Below are 26,228 nucleotides of genomic sequence, written 5' to 3' on the forward strand. Positions count from 1 at the left end.
GAATGGTGAACCTTCTAGCGGGGGTTTAGCAACTGGCAGCCCACATGCTAAATCCTGGCCCCCAAGGCCCTGCCCAGTTTTATAACAGTGTGGCAAAACTCTTTGCGTGCTTCCAGATAAGGCTTTTATTATACAGTTAATTGCTCTGTCATTCACTGAATTTTCAGGGGGTCCAAGTGATGGACTTCTTTGCATGAGCGAAATAAGACGGAAGTTTGTGGGCCTTTTGGACAACGTCATCAACCTCCTGCACATCTTCCGCTCCTTCCCTCCGTAATTCTGTTTTAAAAAACAAAACAAAAAAACTGTGATATCCCGATTCTGCTGAAATATCTCAGGATTTCTTACTGTGTGCAGGGGAAGTTGTGCTACAAGTCACCCTCTAGAGGGCACTGTCCCATTCAGGGCTATGAGCAGTGAGAGGAGGGGAAGTTTTCCATGACAGACCACGCGGCCGCCTCTCTCTGGCCATGTAATGCAGCCTCATTATGATTGCACAATTGAAGCACGATGCAAATCTCCAATAAGGCAAACCCAACTTCAAGTATAACCTAATGGGATCTGAGCTGGTGGTGACCGAACACGAAAGAGATCTTCGGGTTGTGGTGGACAGATGGACGAGGAGGTGCAGGGAACGCTGATCAAATTTGAAGATGACACAAAATTGGGTGGGATAGCTAATACCCTGGAAGACAGAAACAAACAGGATGCTATTCTTTGATTCTATGAAAACACCCCAGTAAGTCCAGCTTATTTATTTTAAAGATGGAAGTTGCCGCGATCTCCTGCTGTGTGCAGGAGAAGCAGCGTGATCAAAACAGCCCACCGAATGGGCCACAGACACATTGTTTACTTCCTCTTTCAAAAGAGGAAGTAATGAGGGACAAACGCGCGGGTGGAGAATCGACAGTAAGTAAACGCGATTTCCCCCAGTGTGATGACGCTTTCTCTGGGGGTGTCTTCATGGTGCTGCTAACTGCACGGTATCGCTGCTGCGGGGTGGTGGTGGTAAATCCCCACAGCAGCAAAGCGTGTGGGCTTTTCTGGCAACCATTCGGCTCGTGGGGCCTGCCCTCCGCACCTCTTCTGGCGACCCCTCAGTGGTCACCATCCACCCTGGAACGCCCCCAGCTCGCGCCAAAGCAAGGTCGCATGGCGGCAAGACCGTGGCGATCTCGCTTCAAAGGAAAAGGACGGGGTAAGTCCCCGACTTCTTAAATGCGTAGCTTCGGGGAAAAGCCCCACGGTGGCTGACAGTTGGCGGCTGTGTTGTATAACCGCCGCAGCGCAGCCGCCGCAGAGCAAATAAAGCCATACGGACAGCCCCTCTCTCTCTCTTGCCTGTCTCTGTGGGGAGAGCCGTGGGCCTTTGGTTGGCCGGTGTAGGGAACAGGATGCTTCTCACCTCTGGGACAGAGAAGGTTCTTCCCACACACTGACTAACGGCTCCTTTTTCACTAAAAGTATGTGGCATTTGAACCTGGGACCCTTCTGCATGTTCTCCGCCACTGAGCGGCTAGATGGACCTTGTAACGAAGGTCCGAGTTAATCAGACCTCCCTGCCAGGTAGGCTCGGGAGCAACACGCTCCAAGAATTCCCGATGCCCCACTCCCTAACCCCTCTCACCGAGGGAGGACCGGAGGTTTCTGGAATAAAACACACAGACACACTGTAGGGACCAAAGCAAGTTTAATACAGAGGAACTAACGCTAACAAATAAGGCCTCGGTCGGTAGTAGCAGCTAATAGGGTAGCAAGGGAAGGGAAAAAGGTAAGTGGATGAGGTACAAACGGAGGAGACGCTAACAACCAAAGTTCCATTTAAAAGCCTGCAGCTACACCACTATTCCCCCCAGCCATAAAGCGGCTAGCTTTGTCTCAGAAAACCAGACCTCTAAAAACGTAACAAATAGTCTGTCTTTCCTCAAGCACCCTGACTGGGTCGCTTCTGGTGTTCTTCCATCATCCCCGAACAGAAGCCCCCGTGCCCTTGTCAAGTTACTCTTTTTATCCCCTTTTCCACTCAGCTGTTAATGCCCCTGCCTTCCGAGAGGAGCGTGATACTTTTCTCACACCAGGCCCAATTAGCCTGACTAGGAGATAACATGCAGGTGTGAAGCCTCCAACTGACCTTGGGGTCTCTGGGAGTTCTGGCATCCGGAATCCTAACTCCCACCTTCCTCCCGCATACCAAAGCAAGGTCCTGGCGCCAGCCAAGCCATAAACACATATCAAACAGATACAAGCCATAAACATATATCAAACCAATACTTATCCATCAACCCACCCACTCCCATAACTCAACTACTAACAGGAAAATAAGCACAATTAAAACTTAACAATGACTTGACAAACCCCACGTCCTTCACAGACCTTTGTTCTGATCCTTAAGCGAATCTGCTGTTCTTCATCCAAGCATTTGCAGAACGCTCGTCTCAGGCTGCGGGCGTGAACGGCCCACTCACCAAAACATCAGCAGGCAGTAAGAAACCTCTGGGTTCCTTTGTCGGGGTCCTGACCTTCCGTTTTCACTAATCAAGCCAGCTAAGCCCACACGTCTGCATCCCTGGCCAGCGGCTGGAGGATGGAATGGCTTCCCCAGGACAGCTGTCTCTTGTCTTAGCCCATTTCTGCACCATCCGTTTTTCCAGGGATCATCCCTATGTGTGCAAAAGACACACAGGGGATCCTGGGATCAGGGAGGGATGTTCCCTCTGTTTCCCCGGGATAACTGAGACCTCAGATATCCCGGTTTTACCTATGGTTCCAGGGCGATCCCGAGGACCGTGGGCAGTGCGGGCGCCTGTCCCGGCTTCTTCCTCCTCGGGAGTAGCAGGTGTCATCAGAGGGAAGGAGCCAGGATGGGGGGAGTCCATGGCCATCGGCGGTCGGGTGGGGAGTGGGCTCCCCCCTTTTTTTTACCTTAATTTTCGCTGGAGAGCAAGTGCGCTCTGGCTCTCCCTCTTTAAAAAAAATGGCTGCCGTGACGGGCGCAATGCCCGGGACGTTGCGTGGCCCATGTGGACTGAGGGCGACGATCCCAGAAGCAAGTAAGTCCGGGATCGCCACCTCTCCCTTCCTCTACACCCGTAGGTGTAAAAAGGGCCTTAGGGATCACCGGTGAAGCAGTGAGAAGCACACCCCAGGGTGTTTACAAAGGGACTAGAGACCTTTAGGTGTCGCTCTGGTTTTTCGGTTTTTCGAGTGATCATATACCAGGCATCCAGAGAAGAAAAAACGGAGTTTGGTAACGGCAACCTCACATCCAAAGCCTGCCTCTTAAGGCTAAACTGCAGACTCTGTTAAATGTGCTATGTGTAGCTGATCTCAACTTTTTATTTGTATCTTGGTACAACTTTGCAGGGCCCTGATCCAGATTGGGGACCACCGCACGCAGGTCATGGTGGTGGGGTTTAACTTGCCCACCCCACCACTTTTCCGCCTGAAATTCATCCCACTCGCCTGAGTGGTAAAGACGGGGAAAAACCACCGTTGATATCAGTGAAGGCTTTTCCCTTTCTTTAAGCCACAGAACTGTGGGGCTGAGGGCTGGGGGGCAAATTTAGGGAAGGGGGACGCTAGGAGCGAAAGTTTAATCCTCCCCATCCAGCATGGTGGTTCTGTTCTGGATTGGGGTCCCACATGCTTACACTAAAGTAGAATAAATTAGGGTCAGCTACACATGTAATGTAGCGTGTAGTTTAGCTCTGAGACGTAGAGTCGGCGGCTCCATGAAGGGATTGTCTGTCGCTGTCCCGTCCCCATTTCTGAGCTACAGCTGGCCCGCAATCCCACCTCGTCAGCAGTTCAGTTTGCAGGATTCGGAAGAAATAGTGCTGAGGCTGAGCGCTGAATCACAGCTGCACTCGGCTACAGCAGCAATCCAATTTAGCTCAGCAAGCGAGGGCTCTGTCATGCGCGGGGGACGCATGGGGGGGGGGGGCGACAGCGGCCGGCCTGACAGCCCAACTGCATCCAGGCATTTGGAAATGAGACCCGACGTCTCTGTCAGGCTGGAATGGTGAGGGTCTATCAAAGCTGCTCCTGGCACGATGGGATTTTTATTCCTTTATTGCTGATCCCAAATGTCCGGGACCGGTGTGCGTTCCTTAAATAACCAGTTGTGTAAAAGCAACCTGCATTAAACTGACCTTAATCCCTTCTCTGTTTAAGGGGTTTGGTAAATAAGAGAAATGCAGTGGGTATAAAGTACCTGAATGTCCAACAAGGTGTTCGGTTTTTTTTGCACATGACGCTGCTGGAAGCAAAGGCTATCCATGGTTACTAGCCCTGATCATAGAATCACAGAATAGCAGAGTTGGAAGGGGCCCACAAGGCCATCGAGTCCAACCCCCTGCTCAGTGCAGGAATCCACCCTAAAGCATCCCTGGCAGATGGTTGTCCAGCTGCCTCTTGAAGGCCTCTAGTGTGGGAGAGGCCACAACCTCCCTAGGGAACTTGTTCCATTGTCATACTGCTCTAACAGTCAGGAAGTTTTTGCTGATGTCCAGCTGGAATCTGGCTTCCTTTAACTTGAGCCCGTTATTCCGTGTCCTGCACTCTGGGACCCCATCTGTGCATTTGGTTTCTATTTCCTAAATGTAGAACTTGGCATTTATCCCTATTAAATTTCATCCTGTTGTTTTCTGCCCAGCACTCCAGCCTATCAAGATCACTTTGAAGTTTGTTTCTGTCTTCCAGGGTGTTAGCTATCCCACCCAATTTGGTGTCATCTGCAAATCTGATCAGCGTTCCCTGCACCTCCTCATCCAAATCATTAATAAAAACGTTGAAGAGCACTGGGCCCAGGACTGAGCCCTGCGGTACCCCACTCGTTGCCTCTCCCCAGTTAGAGAAGGTTCCATTGATAAGTACTCTTTGAGTCTGATTCTGTAGCCAACTGTGAATCCAACTAATAGCTGTTCCATCTAGCCCACTTTTAGCTAGTTTGTTAATCAGAATATCATGGGGCACGTTTTCAAAAGCTTTGCTGAAGTCAAGATATATGACATCCACAGCATTCCCACAGTCCACAAGGGAGGTTACGTGGTTATGTGCTGCCTCCAGTATCCGAGGCAGTAAGCCTGTGTGCACCAGTTGCTGGGGAACATGGGTGCAAGGGTGCTGTTGCACCATGTCCTGCTTCGTTGGTTCCCGGCCGATGGCTGGTTGGCCACTGTGTGAACAGAGTGCTGGACTAGGTGGACCCTTGGTCTGATCCAGCATCAGGGCACTTCTCGCCCTGGGTCAAAACACCCAGTGGGCCCCTTCCCTCAATGAGCCTCCCTTCTCACCACCATGGTCACTAGCTGCTCTTCCTCCTCCTCCTCCTTGCTACCTCTTCTTTGCTTGGCAAGCAGAGAGTCAGGGAGCAAGCGGGCTCAAGTTAAAGGAAGCCAGATTCCAGCTGGACATCAGGAAAAACCTCTTGACTGTTAGAGCAGTATGACAATGGAACCAGTGACCTAGGGAGGTTGTGGGCTCTCCCACGCTAGAGGCCTTCAAGAGGCAGCTGGACAACCCTCTGTCAGGGATGCTTTAGGGTGGATTCCTGCATTGAGCAGGGGGTTGGACTCGATGGCCTTGTAGGCCCCTTCCAAGTCTACTATTCTATGATTCTGTGATCTCCTGCTGCTCACTTCCATTTTCTGGTCCAGAAGCAGAGGAAGGAGAGCAAGTAGGCTGCAGTGGGGAAGAGGAGAAGCAGGCTCAGTTAGCTGCTGTCCGTGGGCCCCTGATGTCGCCCTCAGCAAGTGCCCAATCACGCCCACCCTGGGCGCTAGCCGCGGGTGAGATCTCAAAGCCCTCATCTTGGATATATCCGAAAAGCGGAAGGGGAAGCAGTGTACATTCAGGAAATCTGGTTGCCAGGACTTTTTCATACGCTGCAATTACTACAGTGCTGTGGGCAGTACAAGTCAAAAAAACGCACCCGCCTGGTCTTAGTGACACCTGTTAAATGTTCAGAAACAAAAAAGAAAGAGGCCTCTTCTTGGATGGAGGAGAGAAACGCTAGTTGGTCTGCATGTCTGGAGCGTGGTAGGTTCTCTTCCCCTGTCCCGTCCCATCCTGTCAACTTATATTTTTCCTTAAATTGACATGAAAAGTTGCTACAAACTCGTGGATTTCTCCTGCCCTGGAAGGGGGGATGCGCCGGAGAGAGCAAGGAATCAGAAAGCGCAGCTCGTTTGTGTGACTAATGAGGCTGTCAGCCGGCTCAGCGACTTTTGGCTTGCTTTATGGAGACGTTTGTATCTCTGGAAATGCACGTTTTTCTCCTTTTGTTTCTTTCCCCTCTTTACTCACTTTAAACAAAACCGAATCAACGGAGCCCTTTAATTGCAGGAAGACAAACGGCTCCCTTTTCCCTGCGGTGACAGCTGTACAAATTTCAGGCGAGCGGAGCCAGGGATGCAGAGCGGTCTGCTGTTCGAACAGTAGCCCCTGCCAGGTTGGGGGTGGGGGTGGGTTTAGATGGCAGGGAGAAGCAATGGCGCAGGTGGAATTGGGTGGGATAGCTCATAACCTGGAAGACAGAAACAAACTTCGATGTGATCTTGAGAGGCTGGAGTGCTGGGCTGAAAACAACAGGATGAAATTTAATAGGGATAAATGCCAAGTTCTACATCTAGGAAATAGAAACCAAAGGCACAGTTACAAGATGGGGGATACCTGGCTCAGCAATACTACAAATGAGAAGGATCTTGGAATTGTTGTAGATCACAAGCTGAATATGAGCCAACAGTGCGATATGGCTGCAAGAAAGGCAAATGCTATTTGGGGCTGCATTAATAGAAGTATAGCTTCCAAATCACGTGAGGTACTGGTTCCTCTCTATTCGGCCCTGGTTAGGCCTCATCTAGAGTATTGCGACCAGTTCTGGGCTCCACAATTCAAGAAGGACGCAGACAAGCTGGAGCGTGTTCAGAGGAGGGCAACGAGGATGATCAGGGGTCTGGAAACAAAGCCCTGTTAAGAGAGACTGAAAGAACTGGGTCTGTTTATCCTGGAGAAGAGAAGATGGAGGGGAGACAGGATAGCACTCTTCAAATACTTAAAAGGTTGTCACACAGAGGAGGGCCAGGATCTCCTCTCGATCCTCCCAGAGTGCAGAACACGGAATAACGGGCTCAAGTTGAAGGAAGCCAGATTCCAGCTGGACATCAGGAAAAACTTCCTGACTGTTAGAGCAGTACGACAATGGAACCAGTTCCCTAGGGAGGTTGTGGGCTCTCCCACACTAGAGGCCTTCAAGAGGCAGCTGGACAAGCATCTGTGAGGGATGCTTTAGGGTGGATTCCTGCTTTGAGCAGTTGGTTGGACTCGATGGCCTTGTAGGCCCCTTCCAACTCTGCTATTCTATGATTCTATGACTGAGCAAGGTCAATGGTCACAGAAAGAATGTTTCTTATAGTGGGGAAATGGAAAACTATGGGGTTGGAAGGGCAAAGGAATGGAATGGAGTACCGTGGGGAAGGGCTGACTGGCCAACGCCCTGAACTGGAGCCGTCCACGCTGCAACCTGATTGAGCTCTTTTCTGTTTTTCATGGGTTTTGTTTCTCTTCCCGGCAGGGCGTAGCGGAGGCTGAATTGGAAAAGGACGTGAGGAGGACCCTGGAGATCATGGTGCGGTCGAGCAAGAAGGAGGTCCGTGCCCTGCATGGAGGGAAGCATGGAGGGGGCCTGTGATGGCGGCCGATGCTAGACTTCTTCCCAGGGAGATGTTGGGAGAGACCCCTGGCAGCAAGTCCTGCCTTCTCCCCTAGATTATGCCAGGAATGGCTGCAGTGAATCCTGGCACGGGGACAGGCAGAAGGAACTTCCTGGTTGGGTCTCTGGGTGTCCTGCAGTAGATCCAACTTTTGCATGTTTTCAGCAGACATAGTTGAGAGCCAATGTGGTGTAGTGGTTAGAGTGTTGGACTGGGAGCCGGATTCTAGTCCCCACTTGGCCATGGAAGCTCACTAGGTGACTTTGGGCTGGTCACTAACTCTCGGCCTAACCTACCTCACAGGGTGGTTGTTGTGAGGATAAAATAGAGAGGAGGAGGATCATGCAAGGACCTTCGGTTCCTTGCAAGAGGGGGGGAAAGGAGAGTATAGATGCAACGATAAAATACATGCATACATAGAATTTTATTTCAGTGCAAAATTCAGTTTCCGCTGGCTTAGAATTTGGGTTAACTTGACTCAGAATGTCTGTTCCTTTACCACAGCCTTCCTCAACCTGGGGCGCTCCAGATGTGTTGGACTGCATCTCCCAGAATGCCCCAGCTGGCTGGGGCATTCTGGGAGATGCAGTCCAACACATCTGGAGCGCCCCAGGTTGAGGAAGGCTGCTTTACCACATCCCTTGAGAATGCTGAGGGCTCAGTAGGGCTCCGGGGTTCACTGGCCAAGTCCCCCCTCCCCCCGCCCTTGTACTGAACTGGCTATTAATCCCGTTCATTCAAAATGTTTTCCTTGCAGGACCGTATGGCGGGCGTTTCTGTGGACGTCAGCAGCGTGCGGAAGCGAGGTAAGACACTGCTGCACCCATGAGGGAAGGAGGAGGGCCGCCACGTGATCCCACCCCCACCCCCACCCCACCCGCAAGAAAATCCAAGGCAAAGCTGCAGGTTCTTCATCGTGGTCTCTATGCATCACACATATGGGCTTTGCGCCTGCGCAGAGACCAGACCGGAATCTCCAATAGCTTAGGGAAACGTTTTTGGGCGGGAACCCCTCCCCCGCGCTACCGCGCATGACCACGGGGTTCCCGCCCTTCCCTCAGTTCTTCGTCGTCCGCATTGTGCACAGACCTAGAAACCGTATTCTCTCCAGTTATCTTTAAACCTAATACTTACCACTAAATTTTCCTCGTATTCTTCTTTCCACGTATCCTTCTTCAATTCTCTTTTCCTACTTTGCCTAAAAAAAAAAAAAAAAAAAAAAAAAACCCAGTTATTCTTCTGTTTTCCTTTTCTTTTTCTAGTGATCCTTCGATCGCGTTGGCGCCTCAGGCGCATGGCCGTTAGGGCCCCATTTCGTAAGTGCGTAAAATGTGGCTCTAAATTGCCACCAAAGGACGGTCACTCGCTCTGTGTGCTTTGCCTGGGTGAGGGACACAAGGTTCAGCAGTGCCATCATTGTATGGCGTTCACCAAACAAACGCGGAAGAACAGAGCGGATAGACTTCGGTCTATACTTTGGGAAAAAGCTCTACGAGCTACTGAGCCTACGCCTCAAAAGCGTAAGGAAAAGTCCTCCTCAAGGGCAATGGAAGAGACCCATAGCCCTGAAGTTCAATCGATTGTTATCGATGAGGAGATGAGGGCGGATAACAGGGCCATACCCCTGACGCCAGGCCGATCTCTAGCGGTGTCTGCGGCAAGAAAGATTTCAAAGAAAGCCCGGACCCCTAAGTCGGCAGAACACTTAAAAAAGAAGAAGAAAAAGAGGAAGGACGCTGATAAACGTTCCTCTCCTAGGGTCGATACCGTACCCACGGTGCCCGCTAAGCCTAGTTTGCCAGCGGCGACCTCGATACCGACGCAATCGTCGATGCCGACTCCGTTACCAACTGCAAGGAGTTCGATGTCGGAGGGCGAGATTCGTGACTCCACATCGGCTATCTCCGCACCGTACCCTTCGGTACCGTGCGCTACTGCTCCACAAGAACCAACTGGTCTCGCTGTGTCTACCTCTTGTCGACAATTGCATTCTCCTAGACCTGACTTTGACCGCATTTCGCAGTACTCCGGTTTTCAAAGAGACTATTCTTATGACTGGGAATACTATCGTCCCCAAGAATTTTACCCAGCAGAACGGAGGCATTACGATCATTATGCTCATCCTCCTCCAAATGCAAGGGTCATTCAAATCCCTCCTGCTCTTCAATCTCACACTCCTCGCAGTCAGCACAGCAGAGTCGACCCTGCTGAACAGCGTTCTATACCGAGGCTGACAACACAGGTCTCTTCACCTCACCAAAGCCAGACCTTGCAGCCAGTGCGTCAAACACTGCAACCACAAGACTCTCCTGATGAGGACTATAGATCTGATTCAGACTCTGTGGTGTCGGTAGCCCCATCTATGCCTTCCCCCGATGACGTTGTAAACACACAAGAGCCCGTTTCCACATCGGAGGACATGGGAAACTTTACCGACCATGTAAGGCGGATGGCACGAACGTTGGGTCTCGATGTCGACCAACCGACAGAGGTCGATGATGACCCAATATATGATGTTATGCAAACGGAAGCTACTTCTACTATCGCTATCCCGTTCCCTCCTACCTTGCGGAGGACAGCACAATCCTCGTGGAAAACTCCTTGTGCAACTCAACCAACGTCTAAAAGACTTGAGTCGATGTACAAAATTAAAGAATCTGATGCAGACTTTCTATTCCAACACCCTAAACCTAATTCAATCGTTGTTGAATCTGCCCAAGGAAGATCCCAAAGAGTACATTCAGCCCCTACTGATAGAGAGGGCAGAAAATTGGACTATTTAGGCAGAAGGGTTTATGCGTCTTCTTCTCTAGGGATAAGAACTGCAGCGTATGAGGCTACGATGGCCAGATACCAGATATTCTTATTAGACAAGTTAAACTCCCTCTGTGACCATCTACCCGAGGAGAAAAAGGAGTTGGCAAAGATTTTCCAGACCGAAGCTACATCAATAGCTCGTCTCCAATTGAATTCAGCAAAACACCAGACGGATTCACATTCAAAATCAATGATGGGCTCCATAGCCCTACGTCGTCATGCTTGGTTAAGATCAGCCAACCTGACAAACGAAACAAAAACTAGGATTGAAAGTCTTCCATTTGATGGAGAAGGACTATTTAACAATAAAACTGACGAGTCCTTAGATTCAATATATAAGGCTCGCACAACAGCCAAGAAGATGGGCTTCTCGCAACCACAACCGCAATTTAAACAAAGGCGCTGGACTAGACAACCGTACCAACAGATGCAGCAGCGCCCTCAATACGACAAACAACCTGCAAAGCAGCAACAACTTCAAAGAAAGAGGCCGTATCAGGCCCGATACCAGCAAAGCAGACACCAGCCTGATTTCTCTAAAAGACAGCGGCTTTGACTTCTCCGTCCCAGGCCTACTACCATTTACCAACCGTCTAGCACCCAAGTACCATCAATGGGAGTCCATAACATCCGACTCCTGGGTGCTCACTATCATCAAGACGGGATACGCCATCGAATTCGATGCCCTTCCTTTTTCTTCGGGAGTGAAGATAACAGCACCATCCCCTCCTCTGCTGCTCGAGGTACAGACCTTGTTATCGAAGGGAGCCATCTCTCCCGTACCTGCGGAGGAACTCAACCAGGGATTTTTCTCCCGTTACTTCACGGTACCGAAGAAAGATGGAGGTCTTCGTCCGATTATGGACTTAAGACAACTGAACAGATACATCACTCCAAAGAAGTTTCGTATGACAGCAGTTACTTCAATCCTCCAACTGTTGCATACAGGGGTCTGGTTCGCGGTAGTAGACCTGAAGGATGCGTATTTCCACATCTCCATCAGGGAATCGCATCGAACTTACCTACGGTTCGCCATCGGCGTCGAACAGTTCCAATTCAACGTCCTCCCTTTCGGCCTCGCGACGGCGCCGAGGGTCTTCACGAAGGTGATGGCTGTTGTGTGTGCCCACCTGCGAAAAAAGGAAATACATGTTTATCCATACATAGACGACTGGCTCCTGGTAGCGGAGGACAGTCACACGCTCCAGGAGAATATAGCCACGACTCTAGAACTTTTAGAATCCCTTGGCCTGTGGGTCAATCAGGAAAAATCTATACTGACTCCTCAGCGGACGATAGACTTCATAGGAGTGACTCTGTCGTCTCGAGATGGAAGAGCTTACCTCCCGCTTGCGAGGGCAAAAACACTTCGAGACCTGATTCTCGATGTCGAAACCCAGGCAAGACCTTCGGCATGGACAATCCAACGATTGCTGGGTTTGATGGCGGCGACGACCGCTGTCATCAGATTCGCCCGATTGCGAATGAGGATTCTTCAAGGGTGGTTCTTGAAGACCTTCGATCTTCGACGCAACGCTCGCAGGACTTACCTTTCGATACCGAGTCAGGTTCGGGCGTCGTTGAAATGGTGGCTTTCGACGGAAAACCTCCTGGAAGGGATTCCTTTTCAGCAAGGAGCACCATCGCTTACCATCACGACAGATGCTTCTCTCGATGGATGGGGAGCTCACTGCAATTCGCTTACCGTCCAAGGTCGATGGTCCCCTCGGCAGAAAGGGGATCATATCAATCATCTGGAACTCTTGGCTGTGGAAAATGCTTTGAAAGCGTTTGCCCAGATCATCGAGGGCAAGGACGTTCTGATTGCAACAGACAATACCACTGTTGTCTGCTACATAAACAGGCAAGGGGGAACGAGGTCATACCCCTTAACCCGTTCTGCACTCAGGATTTGGAACTGGTGCATAAAGAGACAGACTTACCTGACTGCGATCCACGTAGCGGGGAAGGAGAACATCGTAGCGGACTCCCTAAGCAGGTCCTTCCATGTCAACCACGAATGGGAGCTCGATACCGAAGTAAGAAACAACCTCTTTCGGTATTGGGGCGATCCGGCCGTCGATGTCTTTGCCACTGCAGAAAACGCAGTCTGTACCAACTTCTGCAGCAGAGCAGGAAGCGGAAGGAACTCGCTAGGAGACGCTTTCGCAAGAACTTGGACGGGGGGACTATTATACATCTTCCCACCTTTCCCACTCCTAACAAAAGTCGTGGCCAAGATAAGAACAGACGGCACAAACTGTATTCTGATCGCGCCGTGGTGGCCTCGACAACCATGGTTCCCCCATGTTCTTCGACTGTCGAGAAGGGACTACATCGAGCTACCATCGATACCGAACCTTCTGTCTCGACACCAAGGCAGAGTTCGACACCCAGACCTCTCGACACTCAAGATGACGGCATGGAGAATAGTACCATAACCTCCGGTATCGAACAATTGACGGTACACAGTATTTTGACTGCGTCGAGGAAACCTTCGACAAGGAAATCGTATGCTGCTAAATGGCAGAGGTTTTCTAAGTTTGCACTGCAAATGAATCACATCGCTGAGACTTGTCCCGTCTCTGTGATTCTAGAATACCTACTCTCACTGTTCAAAGGAGGCTTAGGACTTTCGTCCATCAGGGTTCATTTAGCTGCCATCACTGCCTTTCATGAGGGTGTAGAAGGGTTCTCCCCCTTCTCCCATCCTACATCCAAGGAATTTTTAAGGGGTTTGAGAAACACTATACCAGTCTCTAGAAATATCGTACCATCGTGGAGCTTGTCGGTTGTGCTCCATGCATTGACAAGAAAACCCTTCGAGCCTATGGCTACAACGAACTTAAGACTTTTAACTCTCAAGACTGTGTTCTTGGTGGCCATAACTTCAGCAAGGCGTGCAGGTGAGCTTAAAGCTCTAAGGATAGATGCTCCTTATACAATTTTTCACAATGACAAGGTTGTGTTGCGTACAGACCCATCTTTTTTACCAAAGGTTGTGACGCCTTTTCACTTGGCTCAGGACATTATTTTGCCAGCCTTTTTTCCAAACCCCACAACGCCTGCAGACACTGCTCTCCACATGTTGGACGTTAGAAGAGCTCTCTCTTTTTATAGAGCTAGAACTGAAGGATTTAGAAAATCCAAACAATTGTTTGTATGTTATGGTGAGCCTTATAAAGGACTCCCGGTGTCATGCCAGCGATTGTCACGCTGGATAGTAGAGACAATTGAACTTGCCTACTCTATCTCTAAACTAGAGATACATCGACCTGTGACAGCTCATTCAACCAGAGCGATGTCGACGTCGGTGGCCTTCAGCAGGGGTGTTCCACTTCAGGACGTTTGTAAGGCTGCGACTTGGTCCACCCCTTCTACATTTGTCAAGCATTATAGCTTGGACACTCGATCCAGACATGACTGTTCGTTTGGAAGGGCGGTGCTCTCGGAAGTGTTGAAATAGTACACCAACCCACCTCCAAAGGTATGTGAGCTTGCTACTCGCCCATATGTGTGATGCATAGAGACCACGATGAAGAAATGCAGGTTGCTTACCTGTAACTGTAGTTCTTCGAGTGGTCATCTATGCATTCACACAACCCACCCACCATCCCCTCTTGGTGGTGTGATATTTAATAATGACATTATTGACTAGGGATTATATTTTATCTTATTTATTGAATTACACTCATGTTTATGGGGGCACAATGCGGACTCCTGTAAACTGAGGGAAGGGCGGGAACCCCGTGGTCATGCGCGGTAGCGCGGGGGAGGGGTTCCCGCCCAAAAACGTTTCCCTAAGCTATTGGAGATTCCGGTCTGGTCTCTGCGCAGGCGCAAAGCCCATATGTGTGAATGCATAGATGACCACTCGAAGAACTACAGTTACAGGTAAGCAACCTGCATTTTCTGCTCAAACGTAAACACAATAAGAATTTTGATGGATGCACACACAATGGGTGCACACACAGTGCACACACCTCCCTAGGTAACTGGTTCCATTGTCATACTGCTCTAACAGTCAGGAAGTTTTTCCTGATCATAGAATCATAGAATAGCAGAGTTGGAAGGGGCCTACAAGGCCATGGAGTCCAACCCCCTGCTCAATGCAGGAATCCACCCTAAAGCATCCCTGACAGATGGTTGTCCAGCTGCCTCTTGAAGGCCTCTACTGTGGGAGAGCCCCCAACCTCACCAGGCAACTGATTCCATTGTCGTACTGCTCTAACAGTCAGGAAGTTTTTCCTGATGTTCAGCTGGAATCTGGCTTCGTTTAACTTGAGCCTGTTATTCCGTGTCCTGCACTCTGGGAGGATCGAGAAGAGATCCTGGCCCTCCTCTGTGTGACAACCTTTCAAGGACTTGAAGAGTGCTCTCATGTCTCCCCTCAATCTTCTCTTCTCCAGGCTCAACATGCCCAGTTCTTTCAGTCTCTCTTCATAGGGCTTTGTTTCCAGACCCCTGATCATCCTGGTTGCCCTCCTCTGAACACGCTCCAGCTTGTCTGCGTCCTTCTTGAATTGTGGAGCCCAGAACTGGACACAATACTCTAGATGAGGCCTAACCAGGGCCGAATAGAGAGGAACCAGTACCTCCCGTGATTTGGAAGCTATACTTCTATTAATGCAGCCCAAAATAGCATTGGCCTTTCTTGCAGCCATATCGCACTGTTGCCTCGTATTTAGCTTGTGATCTACAACAATTCCAAGATCCCTCTTGTTTGTAGTATTGCTGAGCCAAGTATCCCCTATCTTGTAAGTGCTTCAGCATCTTGCTTCAGCCTTCCGGTCTTTCCATTTGCAACTGACCACAGCGGTATTTTTGTAGGGATGTGTGATCTGGCAGAACTCGAGCTCACGGAAGCTCTCCGAATTCGTTCCAAATCGAGTCCGAATCGGATTGCAACCTTTGGTGTGTGTTTTTTCAGCATGAAAATCCGTGCCTATTTTCGTACATATTTTTCAACTGTACACATCAATTGTGTGCAAATTCAAAACTTAGGGATTTTTCTCCCATTGCCTAAAGCATATATCTGTACGTTTTTCAGAAGTTCACATTTTTCCAAGTACGTTTTTCAAATGCACGCATGCTGTCTAACGCATTTTTTTTGGGGGGGGGGGGTCCGCAGACTGCATTTCAATCTCACAAATTTCCGGACTTTGCAGGTTGCGTCCCAGTCTGTCTTCGGCCTGGGAGGTGCGAAACGCATAAAATCCTGATCAAAGCGTACCTGAAACGAATTTCTCACCCACTCCTGTTTTCATTACGACCTTCCTTTTTGCACTACAGGTGGGCTGCTGGTGGGACTTCCTGAAGACCCTCCCCCAAGTTCGCTCCTGCCGGAGCCTGTGCTCCAGTACTACGTCCAGCAGTATCGAAAATCTGGATTCAGGTACTTGGAGCAGGGCCGTGGAGGGGGCAGAGGGAGCAGGAGGGGCTATTTCTGGGTTTGCTGGGCAAGTATCCGAAAGGCCCCCCCTGGCCTCATTAAGGGTCAGTGGAGGGTGGCACATTTTCAGGATGTGGTCTATAAAATACAGCTTCATACAACAACGAAATAACTTACCCAGTTCACCGCCACTAGCTGTGGTGACGGCTGCTAGTGTTAAAATTTATTTATTTATTTATTTATTACATGTTTATGCTGCCCAATAGCCAAAGCTCTCTGGGCGGTTCACAAAAATTAAAACCATAATAAAACAACCAACAGGTTAAAAGCACAAATACAAAATACAGTATAAAAAGCACAACCAGGATGAAAACCACGCAGCAAAATGGATATAAAATTAAAATACAGAGTTAAAACAGTAAAATTTAAATTTAAGTTAAAATTAAGTGTTAAAATACTGAGAGAATAAAAAGGTCTTCAGCTGGTGACGAAAAGAGTACAGTGTAGGCACCAGGCAGACCTCTCTGGGGAGCTCATTCCACAACCAGGGTGCCACAGCGGAGAAAGCCCTCCTCCTAGTAGCCACCTGCCTCACTTCCTTTGGCAGGGGCTCACGGAGAAGGGCCCCTGTAGATGATCTTAGGGTCCGGGCAGGTACATACGGGAGGAGGCGTTCCTTCAGATAACCTGGCCCCAAACTGTTTAGGGCTTTAAATGTCAATACCAGCACTTTGAATTGGGCGTGTACCTGTACTGGCAGTCAATGAAGTTGTAGAAAGACTGGTGTGATATGATCTCTCTGGCCAGTCCCTTTTAGTAACCGGGCTGCCCTGTTTTGTACCAGCTGAAGCTTCCGGACCGTTTTCAAAGGCAGCCCCACGTATAACGCATTGCAGTAATCCAAGCGAGAGGTTATCAGAGCATGGATCGCTGTAGCTAAGCTATCTCTGTCCAGATAATATGCCTAAACCAGCCCCAACCTTCCGCGTTCCAGACATCTTGGACTACAGCTTCCAGCATCCCCTAGATGTGCCGACTGGAGTTTGCTGAGAGTTGTAGCCCAACACATCTGGAAGGCACCAGATTGGGGAAGGTGGGTTTGGGCACGTGGGGCGGGTGAGTCTCCTCGTGGCTTTCCTCGGAGGCAGTGGACCCCCAAATATCACTTGCTCGGGTGCAAATGGCAGGGTGGGTGGGCAGTCCTCGCTTTCTTGCCCTGCCGGGGGAGCTTCCTGCAGATATCTGAAGGGAGACTGTTTGGATTGAAGGCGGGGCAGGGCGGATTGGGGGAATGGAGGGAAGGGAGCCCAAAGGTGCACAAGAAACTTATTGAGTGGCAATTCAAGCTTTGCAACTGCTCTTCAAGCGTGACTGGGTTAAAACCCTCAAAGGAGAATCATAGAATCATAGAACAGCAGAGTTGGAAAGGGCCTACAAGGACATGGAGTCCAACCCCCTGCTCAATGCAGGAATCCACCCTAAAGCATCCCTGACAGGTGGTTGTCCAGCTGCCTCTTGAAGGCCTCTAGGGTGGGAGAGCCCACAACCGCCCTAGGTCACTGGTTCCGTTGTCGTACTGCTCTAACAGTCAGGAAGTTTTTCCTGATGTCCAGCCGGAATCTGGCTTCCTTTCACTTGAGCCCGTTATTCCGTGTCCTGCACTCTGGGAGGATCGAGAAGAGATCCTGGCCCTCCTCTGTGTGACAACCTTTCAAGTATTTGAAGGGTGCGATCATGTCTCCCCTCCATCTTCTCTTCTCCAGGCTAAACATGCCCAGTTCTTTCAGTCTCTCTTCATAGGGCTTTGTTTCCAGACCCCTGATCATCCTGGTTGCCCTCCTCTGAGCACGTTCCAGCTTGTCTGCGTCCTTCTTGAATTGTGGAGCCCAGAACTGGACGCAGTACTCTAGATTAGGCCTAACCAGGGCCGAGAACTGAAACAGTTTCCTCTCTCTCAAAGTCTGGATTGAATAGGCCAATAAATCCTTGTTTCAGTGCAACTTTGATGTCCTCCCTCCCTCTCTTTTGTACAGTACCCTTCTTCCTTCTCGGACCGCTGTTGGAAATCAGATGTTAGTCTAGATGGCCTTTGATCTGATCTGGTGGCGCGTCTCTTTCGGGCTGAGCCGGAAGTTTTGAAATGAGGATCGTCAGCTTGCAATTTGGGGGGGGGGTGCTACGAAGGGCGGAAAGGAGAAGGGAAGTTGCTCACCTTCCTTTGCTGACCTTCAAGCTCTTGCCCAGGGATTGCAAAGCAGCTTCTATTGTGGGGGGGGGGGGACGGGGGATGGGGACTGTACACCTGGAGCAAGTACCACGGTGCTCAGCGGTAGCACATAGATTGCTGCTCATGGGCCTCATGGTTGTGTGCTATCTCCAGTATCAGAGGCAGAAAGCCTGTGAGCACCAGTTGCTGGGGAACATGGTTGGGAGGGTGCTGTTGCAGCATGTCCTGCTTTGTTGGTCTCTGGTCGACAGCTGGTTGGCCACTGTGTGAACAGAGTACTAGACTAGGTGGAACCTTGGTCTGATCCAGCATCAGGGCTCCTCTTATTTTCTTACGTTCTTAAAGAAGGAGATAAGCTATTATGATTATGTGGGAACCCTAAGCTCCGCTGCCCCTCTCACCCTTCAACCATGTCCAGCTTGTTCATCCCTGGTCGATGGTCCCTTGTCCACTGTGCAAACAGAGTGCTGGACTAGATGGACCCTTGGTCTGATCCAGCATCAGGGCTCTTCTCATGTTCTTAAACCTGCTTCTCCTCTTTCTCCCTCTTCCAGGGGGCCACTGAACTGGTACCGAAATTTGCAGGCCAACTGGAACTGGGATGCCTCGGCCCGAGGCAGAAAGGTACGAGTCGGAGGGGAACGCGTGGGAGGGGCTACAGCTTGGTGTGACGGAGCACCGGCTTTGCGTGCAGAAGGTCCCCGCAGAAGGGGAAAGGGGGAAAATAATTGATAACTGATAATTGATAAAATTATGATTTTATTAGAATGTAAGCCTGTGCGGCAGGGTGTTGCTATTTTATTGTTTTACTCTGTACAGCACCATGTACACTGATGGTGCTATATAAATAAATAAATAAATAAATAATAACTGTTTACTTGAGAGGGTCCGAACACAGGCTGCCTGCAATAGCTTCCATGAACACCCCTCAAGATTCCTCCCCAAAATCGTAGATGAAACCTCTAGAGAGAAGCAGCAGAATGATTGACTCCACTCAGACTCAGAAACTCAATGAAACTGTCACAGCTTTAAAACATTTATTAACACAATTTAAGAAAGTTAAACAGACACACGAACTGGGCCATTGGCTCGTGCTCCGTTTAAACCCGTAGACATGATCACACTCTTCAAATACTTAAAAGGTTGTCACACAGAGGAGCGCCAGGATCTCTTCTCGATCCTCCCAGAGTGCAGGACACGGAATAACGGGCTCAAGTTAAAGGAAGCCAGATTCCGGCTGGACATCAGGAAAAACTTCCTGACTGTTAGAGCAGTACGACAATGGAATCAGTTACCTAGGGAGGTTGTGGGCTCTCCCACACTAGAGGCCTTCAAGAGGCAGCTGGACAACCATAGAATCATAGAATCATAGAATAGCAGAGTTGGAAGGGGCCTACAAGGCCATCGAGTCCAACCCCCTGCTCAATGCAGGAATCCACCCTAAAGCATCCCTGACAGACGGTTGTCCAGCTGCCTCTTGAAGGCCTCTAGTGTGGGAGAGCCCACAACCTCCCTAGGTAACTGGTTCCATTGTCATACTGCTCTAACAGTCAGGAAGTTTTTCCTGATGTCCAGCTGGAATCTGGCTTGATTCCCTGGATCAACCATCTGTCAGGGATGCTGTAGGGTGGATTCCTGCATTGAGCAGGGGGTTGGACTCGATGGCCTTGTAGGCCCCTTCCAACTCTACTATTCTATGATCTGCAGAGTGGTGACTTGGACATCCCTGTGGCCATGAATAGTTCTCTTGGTACTCCACAGGCTTGATTGATTACTTCTCCCTCTCCCTGTAGATCTCTGTGCGTTTGTCCTGCTGACAGGATCATGCCTCGGATGAAGGCCTGTAGCCCACCAAAGCTTTACCACGATAAATCGATTAGCTTTTTAAAGTGCCATGGGACTCATAGTAATAGTTGTTTTTAACGGTTTGTCTGTTTTTGTTTGTATTTTATGCTTTTTATGGTTTTAAATATTGTACATTTGTTTTTAATGTTCTCTGTTTTTAACTTTTGTAAACCGCCCAGAGAGCTTCGGCTATGGGGTGGTATATAAATGTAATAATAATAATAATAATAATAATAATAATAATAATAATAATAATAATAATGCCTCTGATACTGGAGGTAACACATAGGCATCAGGACTAGTAGCCATTGATAGCCTCCTCCTCCAAGGATTTATCCAACACCCCTTTTAAAGCCATCCAAATTGGTGGCCATCCCTATATCTTGTGGTAGTGAGTTCCATAGTTTAACTCTGCGCTGTGATAATAATATCATCTTACCCGTCTCTGCCTCTGGATCGAGGTGGGGAACGACATTGAATACAAAAATATAAAATGCATAAAACTATTAAAAACATAAAACCAATACATTATTAAAATAATAATAATAATAATAATAATAATAATAATAATAATACATTTATTTCTTACCCGCCTCTCCATTTTGATTGAGGCGGGGATCAACAATAAACGATCAAATACATAATGCTCAATTAAATCATAAACATCCTAAAAAACATCCTAAAAACATTTTTAAAACATTTTTAAAACATCTTAAAATTCCACTGGATAGGCCTGCCGGAAGAAATCAGTCTTGATAGCTTTCTTGAATGCTAATAGACTGTTAAGTTGATGAGTCTCCTCCGGCAGGCCGTTCCAGTCTGGGAGCAGCAGAAGAGAAGGTCCTCTGGGTAACAGTGGTTAATCTAGTTTTTGCTAGCTGAAGTAGATTCTTCCCAGAGGACCTGAGTGTGCGGGGTGGATTGTACGGGAGAAGGCGATGCCGCAGGTAGCCTGGACCTAAACCATGTATTTATTTATTAATTAATTACATTTCTATACCGCTCAGTAGCCGGAGCTCTCTGGGCGGTTCACAAAAATTAAAAATATTCAAAGTATAAAACAACAGTATAAAACCATACTATAAAATACAATATAAAAGCTCAACCAGATAAAAACAGCCGCAATGCAAAATTACAAATTGAAAACTTAAAATTTATTTATAGACTGTTAAAATGCTGGGAGAATAAAAAGGTCGTCACCTGGTGTCTAAAAGCATATAATGTAGGTGCCAAGAGAACCTCCTTAGGGAGCTCGTTCCACAGCCGGGGTGCCACAGCAGAGAAGGCCGTGCTCCTCCTGGTAGCCACCTGCCTCACTTCCTTTGGCAGGGGCTCGTGGAGAAGGACCCCTGAGGATGACCTTAGGGTCCGGGCAGGTACATATGGGAGGAGGCGTTCCTTCAGATAACCTGGCCCCAAGCTGTTTAGGGCTTTCAATGTTAGTACCAGCACTTTGTGGGGCTTTAGGTGCAGGCTACCTGCGGGATCGCCTTCTCCCATACAATCCGCCCCGTGCACTCAGGTCCTCTGGGAAAAATCTACATCAGCTAGCAAGAACTACTGTTCCCCAGAGGACCTTCCAGTCTACTAGCATTCAAGAAAGCTAAACCTTTTAAGACATTTTAAAATTCGGCTGGGTAAGCCTGCCGGAAGAGATTCGTCTTTATAGCTTTTTTAAAAAATTCAGAAATACTATTAAGCTGGTGGATCTCTCCCGGCAGGCCATTCCACAGTCTGGGAGCTGCTCTTCTGGAATTTCCACTGTAACCCTACATCCTCCTTTCCGGCGCTGCTGCCTGGACCCCTGGCATGTGACTTTGGGTCTGCCCAGAGGATGATTCTTGGCGTAAAATTGAGCAGTGACCCTGCCCACCTCCGATGCGATCACTCCTGACCCAGTCAGGGCCCCTGGCATCTTGTCCGATAATACATGGCTGATCGCTGCTGCTAGTCGCCTCAACGCTCCTTTGCATCTCTAAATCCACAGATCAGAGTTCCTGCTTTGATGGTTACGGCTGGGAAGGACAAAGTTCTCCATCCGGGTATGAGCAAATACATGGAGGAGTCGGTGAGTGGCACAGGCTGGCGGTCCCGTGGGACTGGTTGCTGCGAGCTCCCTGTAAACTCACAGACGCGGGAGGGCAGTGGGGCCAGGCGGTCTCTGTCAGATGTCCTTCCTGTGGCATGGACTACTGTAATGCACTTCATAATGCGCTTCCAAATCACAGGAGGTACTGGTTCCTCTCTATTCGGCCCTGGTTAGGCCTCATCTAGAGTATTGCATCCAGTTCTGGGCTCCACAATCCAAGAAGGACGCACACAAGCTGGATCGTGTTCAGAGGAGGGCAACCAGGATGATCAGCGGTCTGGAAACAAAGCCGTATGAAGAGAGACTGAAAGAACTGGGCATGTTTAGCCTGGAGAAGAGAAGATTGAGGGGAGACATGAGAGCACTCTTCAAAGACTTCAAAGGTTGTCACACAGAGGAAGGCCAGGATCTCTTCTTGATCCTCCCAGAGTGCAGGACACGGAATAATGGGCTCAAGTTAAAGGAAGTCAGATTCTGGCTGGACATCAGGAAAAGCTTCCTGACTGTTAGAGCAGTACAACAATGGACTAGGGAGGTTGTGGGCTCTCCCACCCTAGAGGCCTTCAAGAGGCAGCTGGACAACCCTCTGTCAGGGATGCTTTAGGGTGGATTCCTGCATTGAGCAGCAGGTTGGTCTCGATGGCCTTGTAGGCCCCTTCCAACTCTGCTGTTCTATGATTCTGTGATCTCCCGACTCCCAGTCCAACACTTTAGCCCCTACACCACACTGGCACCACACTGTTCTGTTGTCCTGCGTCTGTTGCAAGCTTCCTTTTGTCCTTTGCACCTTAACCGGTGGCGTAGTGGAGGCTTACAGGATTAGCAGAGACCCTGTAATCTACTGCCACTACCACCACCCCGACTTACCTGCTCCCTCTGAGCTCAGCTGCAGCCCACACAGTAGCTGGGAGGGGGGGGGATGTCTTTTCCTAGGACAATATATATTGTTGCTTATTGAAGTACAAAGTATTTTGAGGGTCAGTTGGCCTTGAATAGGCAATTAAGACCCATTCGCTTTACAGAAGACTGGTTTCGGAGATGAAAACGGTTTGAACTGGTTTGTTGATGTGGGTCATAAGAACATATGACCACACGAGCCGTGCTGGATCAGACCCAAGGGTCCATCTAGTCCAGCATTCTGGCTGAGCAATTGCCCGTGAGCCCACAAGCAGGACACGAGCGCATATCTATCAGGGCTAGTAACCATTGACAGCCTTCTCCTCCAGGAATTTATCCAGCCCCCTTTTAGAGCCATCCAAAATGGCGGCCATTGCCACATCTTGTGACAGCAAATTCCATAGTTTCGCTATGCGCTGTGCTCAACGCAGCCCTCTGCATTTTGGGACTCTCCTGCGGCTGTGACGCACTTCAAAATGTGCCACTGCACCGCGGGCCTTAACGAAGGCCTAGCTGGCCTGCCTTTGCCACCCAAGCGTTTACTTGGAGGTAGCGAAACGCTTAGGGATGCCAGTGAGTTACCGTCGCGTCCTGAGAGGCGACTCGCCCCCAAACCACTTGCAATGTTGTAGCAGATGCTGAGTGAGTCCCCCAAGTGGTGTTTAATCCAAGAATTCTGCCCCATCACCTGCACCTCACATTATGGGGTGCAGTTGCTCAAGGCAGTATAAAGTCTTGACCCGACTGGGACGTTGACTTGTGTTATTCTTTCTAGATTCCACATCTTAGTCGTGGACATATTGAAGACTGTGGACACTTCACACAAATGGAGAGGTAAATGGAGTTAAAACGTGATCTGGGCAGGATTGATTGTTTTTCTTAAATGAGTGTTAAAATGATATATTTTTCCCAAAAAACAAAATCTCTTGAACCTGCTTTTAAATCAAAAACCTTCTGGCTTCTCTAAAGGGGGAAATTGAAAGTTCTAGTAAACTTATAATGAAGGGCTGTTGCTTGCTGAAAGAAATGCACCAAGATTTTCTCTTTCTGTCCTGTATCTCATGCATATTCAATTTTGAATTGAGATTGAGCCGTTCAATCATTGCGAATTCAGAGTGTGAACTGAGGAGTCTGCACCACCTCCCAGACTAATGGGAGAATTGGAACTTGGCTGTCCCCTGGACTTTATACTTCCCCAATGCTCTGAAACAATTCTTGGCTCAGAAAAATGATCAAAATCCACTCAGAAGAGTGTTTTTTGAAGGGAAAATAATATTTAAATGTGAATTTCCATGCTGCATTTTTAAATGCAAATTAATGTGGGAAATAAGATGGAATGGACATTTTAATAATAATAATAATAATAATAATAATAATAATAATAATAATAATAACAACCCACCTCTCCACTTGGATCGAGGCAGGGAACAACAGTGAATATAAAACACATAAAAACTGATTAAAAACATAGTATACATGATTAAAACATCCTAAAAACATTCTAAAATTCCACAGGATAGGCCAGCTGGAATAGATCAGTCTTTATTGCTTTTTTTTAATGCTAAAAGACCGTCAAGTTGACGAATGAACACATACAAAGTTGACCTGGATGGGAAGCCTGCCACCCCTGGGCCTAGGATATCAGTGATACTACTAAGGGGCAAACTTAAATATGGGCTGGCAGCTTAGGGTGTTCCCTGCACACACACACACACACACACACACACACACACACACACACACACACACTTCGTTCTCCTGAAGTTGTGAAGCTTTCAAACTTTCCCTCTTGGAGAAAAATGCATCCGAGGAGGGGGTGATTTTGAGCAGACTTCCAGCAGGAGGGGAAAGTCTCTCTCCTTCCTGGCTAGCCCCTTACTCCCAATTTCAGCCTGCTGGGACCGCTTTTCAGCCACCCAGAAATTCTGCATTGTGTGATTGCGCCCTTAGGGGTACTAGTCTAAGGGGTCCCCTCGAATAGCCTGAGAAACGCTCTTCAGAAACACTCAACTATTCAGCAGTTGAACTATCTGGGTAATAATCCGTAGGTCTTCTTTCCAGACGATCCAAGGAGTGAACAAAAGAGAGACGAATAAAAGCACAAGCGTAGGAAAATGTCGAAGAAATGTGTAATTGTGCAGACAGTTAGGGAATGTTTGGTATGGTGTGCTTTGTGTTCAGTTGTGACTGCTCAGGGTGGTTGAGTCCTTCTTTCAAAACTTTGTATGCTGTTGAACATCAGCATACAAAGATATTATGCAACTCACTACCACAAGATGTAGTGATGGCCATGAATCTGGATGGCTTCAAAAGGGGGTTGGATAAATTCCTGGATGTGAAGGCTATCCATGGCTACTAGCCCTGATGGTTGGGTGCTATCTCCAGTATCCGAGGCAGTAAGTCTGGGTGCACCAGTTGCTGGGGAACATGGGTGGGAGGGTGCTGTTGCACCGTGTCCTGCTTGTTCATCCCTGGCCGATGGCTGGTTGGCCACTGTGTGAACAGAGTGCTGGATTAGGTGGACCCTTGGTCTGATCCAGCCTCAGGGCTCTTCTGATGTTCTGATGTTCTTATATCTTACCTTTAAGAAAATAAGAACATCAGAAGTGCCGTGATGCTGGATCAGACCAAGGGTCCATCTAGTCCAGCACTCCGTTCACACAGTGGCCAAACAGCCATCAATCAGGAGCCCACAAGCAGGACACGGTGCAACAGCAGTCAGTCCAGGTCCAGGCCTGATTCGAAGTGCTGGTATTAACATTTAAAGCCCTAAACGGCTTGGGTCCAGGCTATCTGAAGGAACGCCTCCTCCCATATGTACCTGCCCGGACCCTAAGGTCATCCTCAGGGGTCCTTCTCCGCGAGCCCCTGCCAAAGGAAGTGAGGCAGGTGGCTACCAGGAGGAGCAGGGCCTTCTCTGCTGTAGCACCCCGGCTGTGGAATGAGCTCCCTAAGGAGGTTCGCTTGGCACCTACATTATATGCCTTGAGACACCAGGTGACGACCTTTTTATTCTCCCAGCATTTTAACAATCTATAAATAAATTTTAACTTGGTGTTTTCAATTTGTAATTTTGCATTGCGGCTGTTTTTATCTGGTTGAGCTTTTATGTTGTATTTTATAGTATGGTTTTATACTGTTGTTTTATACTTTGAATGTTTTTAATTTTTGTGAACCGCCCAGAGAGCTCCGGCTATTGGGCAGTATAGAAATGTAATTAATAAATAAATGAACAGCACCCTCAGGCCC

General features: G+C 48.8%; 1 protein-coding gene across 1 annotated transcript in view; it reads left to right on the forward strand.

The window, feature by feature from the left end:
- The window catches only part of EPHX2 (epoxide hydrolase 2), an 85,749-nt gene that overhangs the window by 54,152 nt on the left and 5,369 nt on the right, over window positions 1-26,228 (forward strand). Inside the window, exons 13-18 of the mRNA XM_063123739.1 lie at window positions 7,574-7,648; window positions 8,470-8,518; window positions 15,822-15,924; window positions 18,703-18,772; window positions 21,981-22,061; window positions 23,755-23,813. Coding sequence (XP_062979809.1) covers window positions 7,574-7,648; window positions 8,470-8,518; window positions 15,822-15,924; window positions 18,703-18,772; window positions 21,981-22,061; window positions 23,755-23,813 — 437 coding nt within the window. The remainder of the gene's footprint in view (window positions 1-7,573; window positions 7,649-8,469; window positions 8,519-15,821; window positions 15,925-18,702; window positions 18,773-21,980; window positions 22,062-23,754; window positions 23,814-26,228) is intronic.

The sequence above is a fragment of the Elgaria multicarinata genome, chromosome 4 (genome assembly GCF_023053635.1).
Source record: "Elgaria multicarinata webbii isolate HBS135686 ecotype San Diego chromosome 4, rElgMul1.1.pri, whole genome shotgun sequence".
NCBI lineage: Eukaryota > Metazoa > Chordata > Lepidosauria > Squamata > Anguidae > Elgaria > Elgaria multicarinata.